This window comes from Miscanthus floridulus, chromosome 8 (genome assembly GCF_019320115.1).
Source record: "Miscanthus floridulus cultivar M001 chromosome 8, ASM1932011v1, whole genome shotgun sequence".
Taxonomy (NCBI): Eukaryota; Viridiplantae; Streptophyta; class Magnoliopsida; order Poales; family Poaceae; genus Miscanthus; species Miscanthus floridulus.
In genome coordinates this window covers 35,603,282-35,612,782 of record NC_089587.1, presented here as the reverse complement: position 1 = coordinate 35,612,782, position 9,501 = coordinate 35,603,282, and the positions used below count along the sequence as shown (strand labels likewise).

The 9,501-nt window shown below is 42.6% G+C and overlaps 1 protein-coding gene across 3 annotated transcripts; it reads right to left on the bottom strand.

Annotated features, from left to right (window-relative positions):
- Positions 1 to 71: 71 nt before the first annotated feature.
- On the bottom strand, positions 72 to 4,741 carry LOC136476166 (autophagy-related protein 101-like). Of its 3 annotated transcripts, none has more exons than XM_066473893.1 (7): positions 4,474 to 4,741; positions 4,314 to 4,350; positions 3,541 to 3,729; positions 965 to 1,060; positions 693 to 852; positions 444 to 597; positions 72 to 309 (listed from the first exon to the last, which is right to left on the bottom strand). In XM_066473893.1, exons 3-7 carry the CDS (start codon positions 3,655 to 3,657, stop codon positions 234 to 236), a joined length of 603 nt encoding a protein of 200 aa, XP_066329990.1. In that variant the 5' UTR covers positions 3,658 to 3,729; positions 4,314 to 4,350; positions 4,474 to 4,741; the 3' UTR covers positions 72 to 233. The 3 variants fall into 3 exon arrangements, with proteins under 3 accessions (XP_066329990.1, XP_066329991.1, XP_066329989.1); XM_066473894.1 differs by having other exon boundaries at positions 72 to 339; positions 3,541 to 3,626; positions 4,474 to 4,739; XM_066473892.1 differs by having other exon boundaries at positions 3,541 to 3,626; positions 4,474 to 4,738.
- Positions 4,742 to 9,501: the final 4,760 nt, after the last annotated feature.

The window sequence follows — 9,501 nt, the reverse complement described above, 5'->3', positions numbered from 1 at the left end:
TTTATGAACTTAATCAGATTTTTCCCGAGTGCGGGAGTCAGAGCATCCATTTCATTTGTTTAGGTGGGGAAGAGGAAAAGCTTGAACATTTGACTGATGAGCAAGATCCCAACACAGTATTTACATGCCAGATGAGCAGGGTACACCATTATGTATAAAGAACTAGGTTTTCCCTAAGCCAGATGAGCAGGGTACGTCCTTATGTACACAGAATAGCGTGCTGTCGTCTTCAGCTAAAGTGAGTACGGGTGCCCGCTATTCAGCACTCTGCGAATGGCATCGGTGTTCCATCCAAATACAGAATCCGAGCTGTCAACACGTCCAAGGAAAAGGGGTCACCTGGAGATCGAGATATATGTAGAGAATCTTAACAAAAAATTGTTTGGGCTAACTAAGGATGGGCCTTATCACACAGACTGACCGATAGCAAATATAAGGCTCACCTTGGGATCATGATCTCGTGATTGAAAATTCTGTCAGGGATGGCAGGAATGTGGTCCTTTTTCTCATTGGCGAAGTTTATGATCTGGAATAACACTTCGTTAATCGACGACTCCAATGCAGCACGCCTTGTGCTGGTCTCCTCCAGGGCATTCGCTATGAGCATATTGCACAAAATGTTACTGCTACATTCAATATGTTTATTTATGACAGCCTCACGAAGGCCATGAAACTTTAGTTAACCAAATTACCTCCGATGTTTGTCAGCCCTTTGGAGCTGTTTGACTTGCCGTATCTTTTTGGGCTCATGACATGCAAATTGATGAACCATTGCTCCCAATAAATGCGCTCTGTTTTATTGACAAACCAACCTGGGTGTCTGTGTTTCTCGTCGAAGAAGGAGAGGCATACCTGAGATATTCAGTTCAGTCACTAATCTTAATCAGAAGAAAGATGACAGTTCAGCAGCAACAGAAGGAAACTGCAGCATAATATCAAAATGGTTAATTGTTGTAGTTCAGACCTGGCTTCTGCGATTTGGGTGTTTCTCCACCCAAGCAGTGAACTGGCCTATCTTTTCATCAACTTCCTTTTCTAGTTCCGGTAGACCACATTGTACCTAAACACATGAAAACAACGAAGTAAGCAGTGGCAAAGAAAATGCAACTGAAAGAAAGTTATTAGACTGCAACAAGCAAGGTAATCATATTTGGACAATACATCAGTTATCGTGGTTAAGTTGGAAACTGATACAGAGAAAGCAACTTGCTGAAACGCTTGTTGAAAGTTATACAGTGTATCTACCTATATCTATGTATCTATATCTATTCTATGATATAAAAGAGCGAATGAATTGAAAATACATCTTACCCAAAAGTTTTTACCCACTCTATATTAGAACCCTCGGATCAATCAGTATCTCTAAATCTAACGGTGCAAACTAATCTGTCAGTGGGCCATCAACGCACTTACAGTCACCATTGAGAGTCTTACACATTCCTGCTGTGCAATTCAGCTCCCGCCGCCCTCCCCATACCGTCTTTTTTCACCGAATAATTTTTTACCCACCCGCGTACACGCAACGCCCCTCCCGTGCGCTTCTCTCCCTCCCTAGATGTAAATCACTGTCATCCATCATTCCTTCTAGAAATCTAGAGAACTCTTCTATCTACTGCCTCTTCTCTTCCTTTCCCTTGTGCTCGCCGACGCAAGGGTTCCGTGCCCGCGGTGATGGAGGATGGACCAGCGTGTGCCAGAGGGCGTGGAAGAGAGAGCAGCGCCGCCTGCTTGAGTAAGCTTTGGATTTCTAACACACAAAACAAGAGTCGCTGCCCACAGCACATATTAATCTGTTGATCACTTGTCTCTCTTGATTCTAAATTTTACAACTACACATTAAAATCAGTTAGCTCCTTTTGATTCTGGTTTACCGAAAAGTAGATCTCAATTAGACCTGACAACGGATTTGGATCATCCAAAATCTAAATGGACTCAACCTACTTTGGATTTAATTGGATGGATGTTGTTTGAGCCTGGACATTCTTTCCATGATCCAAACGCATTGGATTGGTTTGGATAGAAAGAGCTGGATATCCAAATATCCATTGGACTTCTCCCCTCTCCTCCCGGTGCCTCCCCCAGGTGGGCAGCAGCACCTCCACCGCGGCATCTCCAGCTTCCAGCAGTTGCTCATGGCATCGTCTTCCTCCGGCTGTTCCTGCTACTGCGGCGATACCTGCGGCCTAATAAGTGTGTGTTGATATGCTTCTCCAGCTTGCCGGATCACGTCTGCGTACCTTGGCCGCCTTTGCCGTTTACGGCGTCGACGCGCTCTGGCTTAAGTCGTCATTGCTCATGGCCCCGGGTGCTGTTGGCCTCCGCTGGTGCAGCGAGGATCGTCTGAGACTGGAACACCACCTGGTTAGGCTGCACGAGCACCATGGCAATCACGTCCATGATGGCATCCCACTGCTTCTCTGCCTCCGTCCCTGGAGATGTCTGTTATAGCCCAGGAGGGTGACCATATACTGAAGAAGAGACGCGGGATGAAGCAGGCACGTCTACTGCTGGGGACCCGACAACGTTGTCACGTGAGCTGAGACGGGCAAGACATCCATGTGTTCGCGTATCCGGGCCACAATGGGCGTGATCCATAGGAGCTAGAGCCAGCTGCGCTGCTTGGACACGCCACCGGCAGAGCCAGATGAAAAAGGGGAGAGACGTGAGCGAGAAAGGTAACAATTGTATTACCAAAACTCTGAACCCCTCTAAGAACAGACCTCCTTCCGCCTGCTCCTCGTGTTCTTCCGGGTTCTTCCCTTTCTCGATCCAATTCTTGCTTCTACTCCTTCTACCCTAACAATGTCGAACAAGGTTGGTGACGCCGGCAAGCTGGAACGGGCTGCTGGAACGGTGAGTACCTCGGGGACGGAAGTATTTGGACGATTGGATTGGATTTGGATTGACGAGGTACTGGACTGGATTTTCTGTGCATGACGACAGTTTGGATTGGATGCATGCCTCACTAGTTGGATTCCTTTTGAACTGAGTTGATTGGGTGCGGATGCTAATCCACTTCCAGGTCTAATCTCAATATTAGTAACAGTAATACTGAACCATGGCTCATGGCTACAGCTAAGTGAAGCATTACAATGACAGAACCAATTTGATTGGCCATAATAATACGAGGAAAGAGAAGACAGGCATTCTTGCCCACCGCTAGGCAGTCGTATAATATGTGAAATGCCAGGAAACACTGTAGTCACAGATTTGGGTTCCAGACATGTTCTTAAATAATCCTAGGTCGCATCTTCTTGTAACTTACTAACTTTAGAACACTCAATTATTGGGTCTTTGGAAAAGTTATGTCACTGACGAATATAGGTTACATTTTCTCTTGAAACAAAATCTGGCTTTAGAACCATATATTGTGAATATAAGTAGTGGTGAAAATTGCAGTTGGGAGTCTGTGAAACAGTGAAAGCATCAATAATTTTCAAATGGAAGTAGTAAATATACAAATATATAGTTACTTAAAGCACAACATTGTATACCTTACCATGGAAACAAACCCAGATCTTAATGCAGGGAAATACTCACATAAGTGATCTCAAGGAAATCACAGTCAACATCTTTGGGGCGAACCAGGCTGAGGGTTCTATGGAAGAATATGGTGTGCAAAATGCCTGCAGCACAGTTCATATTTACCATATCCATTAGCAGGTGCTATTGTAGTATAAAAGAACACAGAGAAATACTCCAATTTCTTCTTGCTACTAATAGAAGGACCTGAAGTTAAGAAAGATAAGCATCCTCAGAGAAATCTCATGAAGTCATCTAAGTGATGAGTGCAGTTACTAATAATCAGGGCGAGTATAAAGGTTAACTATCTGTAGAATGGAAGGAGCTCAAGAACATAGAAAGAACTCACAGCAGCAAGGACTCTGGAACCAAGATAAGCACAACAAAGTAGTGAAAAATACACAACATAGTGTTGTGTCGTATAATAATATGATCTTCTGCAGAGAGCAACTCCACTATTAGCCCAATTTTTGTTAAGCTTCCACTGACATACATCCATACAGCATTTAAATTTCCCCATGGGGGAAACCTAGGTGAAATCCACTAGTTAACCATCATCATGATTTCAAAACTGCAACATGAAATTACTCTATTCCAAAAATTATTGGAACCATAACAACAAAGAAACATGTGAATGAATACAGTACATTAGAAGCATGTGAATGAATACAGTACATTAGGGTTTCCGTGTCGTGTCAATAGAGAGCAATTTGTTGAGGTAATAAAAGACCCCTTTTAACGAAGATAGAGAGATGGCAAGGGATGCGAAAAACTAAGATCTGAGCACTCACATCGCAGCACATCCCTGATCTCCGTCGGTTCCAGCTCCTGCGGCCCAAACAACCAGAAAAAAAAAAATAAAAGAAAAAAGAATTCGTCAAAATAAGCCACGAGAAAGCAAGCAAAAGAACCGTAGTGAAACCGAGGCAGGGCTTAGGATCGGTATCAGACCAGCTCCTTCAGCTGACAGGTCTCGCAGTTCATCTCCGCTCGCCGCTGCAGATCGGGGCAGAAAAATCAATCCAAGCAAGCCAGGCTTTCTCACCAGCAGGTGAAGCAATCGGTCAGAACCGGATGGATCTGCGATTCCAGTAGTTGGAGTAGGGGGGAAGGGAAGCGGAACTGCGGAAGAGGTCGAGGGTTGCGAGAGCCGAGAGAGGAAGTCGAGTAGGCGTGCAAAGATGTGCTCATCGGAGGTGTAATTTCTTTTGTTTTTTCCAAAGAGTTCTTTTTCCGAAAGAAATTTTTCAAAACATAAGATAATGGCCATAGGGGGTTCCAAATACGAATCAGACACTTCACTTTTAGACCCAAAACTGACGACCCAACCGAACCGAAATGTCAGTTTTTTAGTTATTTTTTTTTGTTTGGTTTCGGTTTTTTATTCTGGAAATTACGTTTTTTTTTTGGGCTCCGTGCTCGGTTTGTACATCCAAATGAACAGTAAAATCGAGCAAACCGAGGATTCATTGACTCCCGCCCTCTGCCAGCGCACCAAGGACTCCCTCCGTCTCGGCGGTCTCACTGCGCACCAAGGCCCAACTAAAGGCCCACTTGCCACCCGTCCCGACTCCGGTCGTCAGTCGACTCGCCCCTTCACTCTTCCCCCCACGCCTTACCCATACGCGAGGAGAGAGACCGGAGCGGCCGAGCGTGGAGCGGCAAGCCACTCCAAACCCTAGCCTCTACCCTGCGGAGCGGGCGAGCCAGCGAGCATCGGAGCGGGCGAGTGGCAGCATGGGCGCGGTGGCTGCTGCGAGCGCCGGTGGGGGCGAGCTGCGTGGCGGCAGCTGCGACTCTACGAACGGTGCGGTGGCGGGATCTGCGGCAGGAGCAGCGACGGTGGCCAGATCTGCATGTAGGAGCAGCGGCAGCAGGATCTGCAAGCAGGAGGAGCCAGCGGCGGTAGGATCCACGAGCAGAGGAGCGGAGGTGGGATCGTTCTCGCTCTCCCTCTTCTCTGTTCTGGTGAGATCAATCGGTTTAAACCGAAAACCGAACAGAAGAAACCAAAACCGAAGTTGTTGGTTTCTTGTTTTCTACCAAACCGATCGAGTGCTAGTTTCTAGAAACCGAACCGATGTGTCGGTTAAAACCGATTGCCCAGGCTGACTGACAGCTTTCGAGCCTCATTGATAGAACTTCATTTAATTTTGATTCTCTACAGAAGCTGATTTTCTTAGAGAAATGATTTTATGGTTGAAATGATTCTATTTGTTTTTTAGCGTAAACTCTTAAAATCACGATGGAGAACCACTTCCCAAAATAAGGAAAATCTAGTTTTTTCAGCTCTCAACCTCTTAGTTCATTTCAAAGAATCATCTCACGGAATTAACAGAGAATCACTTCTCCCTAAAAACTGTTTGACAGAGCTCTTACTAGATTCAGCTCTAGAAACTCTGCATCAGTTCATAGTTTCATTTAGATGTGTTTATCGAGGTGTATTTTCTTTTCTTTTTCCAAGAGTTCTTTTTTTCGAAAGGACTTTTTTTAAAACTAGAGATAATGGCCATAAGAGTTTCAAATACGAATCTTGACAGTTTTCGAACCTGTTTGGTAGAGCTCCACGTGATTCTAATTATCTATGGAAGCTAATTTTCTGATAGAAATGATTTTGTGATTGAAAATAATTCTCTTAATTTCTTTAGCATAGATTTTTAAAATCATGATAGAGAACCACTTCACAAAATCAGGAGAACCTACTTTTTTTAGCTTTCAACCTCTTAGTTCATTTCAGATAATCACTTTACGAAATCGGCTAATCAGCTCTAGGAGCTCTGCCAAACATGCCCTTCATATCTATCTCTTCTCTATGCCTCGTCTCTACACCTTAAAAAAGAGGTTATTATCTACTCGTCTCGCTCGCTCCTCCATTCTATGGTCAACTAGTCCATAGGGCGCGCCCTCGCGCGCGTCAGCAATCAGTTGGAAATATAATCGCAAATCTAATTGTTCATTTCAAAGAATCACTTCATGAAATTAACAGAGAATCACTTCTCCCTAAAACTGTTTGACAGAGCTCTTGCTAGATTCAGCTCTAGAAACTCTGCATCAGTTCATAGTTTCATTTAGATGTGTTCATCGGAGGTGTATTTTCTTTTCTTTTTCCAAGAGTTCTTTTTTTTCGAAATGACTTTTTTCAAAACTTGAGATAATGGCCATAGGGGTTTCAAATACGAATCCGGATAGTTTTCGAACCTGTTTGGTAGAGCTCCACGTGATTCTGATTATCTATGGAAGCTAATTTTCTGATAGAAATGATTTTGTCGTTGAAAATAATTCTCTTAATTTCTTTAGCATAGATTTTTAAAATCATGATAGAGAACCACTTCACAAAATCAGGAGAACCTACTTTTTTTAGCTTTCATCCTCTTAGTTCATTTCAGATAATCACTTTACAAAATCGATTAATCAGCTCTAGGAGCTCTGGCAAACGGGCCCTTCATATCTATCTCTTCTCTATATCTCGTCTCTACACCTTAAAAAAGAGGTTATTATCTACTCGTCCCGCTCGCTCCTCCATTCTATGGTAAACTAGTCCGTAGGGCGCGCCCTCGCGCACGTCAGCACTCAGTTGGAAATATAATCGCAAATCTAATCGTGTGCATATATATATTTTTTAAGATTGGAGCATAGACACGATAAATATTCGACATTGTAATATAAGGATGGTTGATGTCTATGTGAAACATACATGCTGAATAAATGGAGTGCAAGAGGATTAAGAGGACAAGGATTATGTATAAATTTAGTAATATGTCTACGTCATGGTACATGGTGGCAGTTTGGAGCTAACATAGTACCGGATAGGCATTGCGGTTTTGTACAATGCCATTCATGATTAGTAGTACATGGTCTAGAGCATAATTATACAGATTTTGTACAAACAGTTTCTTCTAGACTAAATGTACATATGGATGCATCTTTTGATCACGATGTGGTAGTGCGGCTCAGCTGTTTAGTATTCTGGTTCACGGTCTAAAAGGCCTATGTCGATGGACACTAAGCTCGGCATGCTGGAGTCTTCTGTCTATAGATGCTATATTAGTTTTTTCTATGAATTTGTGAAAAGAATATGGGTGCTCTGCATGGATAAGAATGTTTACTAGAGATCTGGTAGTGGCACATGCATTCTGTGTGGTGATTGCAACCTGAGCAATAATCAGTGAAGTAGAAATTGTCTGGTAAAATGATATGATAGTGGACTATTTTATGGTTGATCTGTACGAATATTGTCGTTGTTCTGATATGGAGTGCTTGAAAAAACGTAGAAGTAATATATGTGATGGACCTGAGGAATAAAATGATGATACGTTTTCATCACCTGGTTATGAAGGCAGTTTGTTAGTTTATGTATAAAACCATTATGTATATAAGTAATGTACAATTAGTAAAGTGTCTTACCTGTATAGTTTTATTCAGTAAAGGTCATCAGATGCTGATCATCGTCTAACCCGTGCAGTGCTGCACAACCCATGTGCTGGCAGGATAAATGGGAACGAAGAGAGGGGCTCTACGGCAAGGGAAGCTCAATTTCTTGGGACTAGATTGGCTCTAAACCAATCTTTTCATGTGAAGGGTTCATATTTCCCTCGACATGCTAGACCTCCCATGATTAGTTGGCCTTGCCTGGCACACTACGGTAAGGGGACAACACTAGGGAGACGTGAAGCACTGTGGAGAAAGTGTGCCAAGCTGTGATGGATGAAAGGATGCTCCTCGTCCTGTGCATGCATAGATTGTAACAAATATTTGAGCTATATGTAATTTACTGGAAGGAAGCAAACATATTTTGGTTGTCTATATGTATAATCAGTCTCCAGATTAGACATTGTAATAAAAAGAAAGAATCACGATTTCCATGTCATGTGCTGGAGATAATTTGTGCTTGATGATTCACATCAAGGTGCAAAAGCAGAAAAAAGAGAACACTGCATTTAGCAGTATCATCTTTTTTTTGTCTTGTTGTCAAGTGATTCAGTGGCATAGCAATGGTTTGCTAGATAACCAAAACCAAGATATCTCTGCTATGGTTTGCTGGATAACCAAAACTAAGATATCTCTATCTACTAAGAAAAGGTGTCAAAAAGGGATGTAACAATTTTGAAGGAAAGTTTTTGGCACCTGCAAAGGTCGGCCTGGATCTGGCTTCTAATGCATCCTGTAGTTCTCTGATGTGTTTTAGGCTGTTGCAACATGGAAAAAGCCTAAGTTATACCTGCATTATTGTGATATCAATTACCATCCCTGTGTCAAATGCAAGGTACTTCAATGGTATTCAAATATCAAGTGTACATTTTTTTTCTGTGCTTCTTTTCTCAATATGTTTCTGGGAAAGGAATAATAGTCATAGAAAGAAGTGCACATCAGAACTGCATGACCTCTAAACGGTTTCCCTGTCATACACCAAAAGCGGAGGGAGGGGGACGGAAAGGGAGAGAGGCTTATCTGGTTTGATCCATTGTCATTCTAAACCACCTATATGAATTGAACTACAACAGCATTATAATCTTCTATGAGCTTTTTTTTGTTCCAAATAGCTTCCATGAGTGATGAGCATAACAAATAATAAGGTGTTGAAATATAGTCCCCCCCTCTTTATGGGTAGCTCGATGGTCGATGCACAATATCTAAAGGCAAGAATCCATCACCTTTTTTCATGGGACAAAGCAAAATCTTGCAAACGAAGAAAGGTAGGATACAGAATTACAGGTGCACAAATTTAAAGTATAATTCATATTTTTTATTAGATGAAATGTACAACATAATCCATGTCTTAACTAAAGCAAATTAAATACTCAATGATCAAATAGAAAATGTTATGAAATATAAGACATGAATAGTGGAGCAAAAGTAAGTCTGGTGATGTTTTGAGTTCTATAGGACTTGTGCTGTTATAGGTAACACACAGAGACTTTTAAAAAAGGGCAGCCCTAGTGTACATAGCTCCCGCTTGCGCAGGGTCAGGGGAAGGGTCCG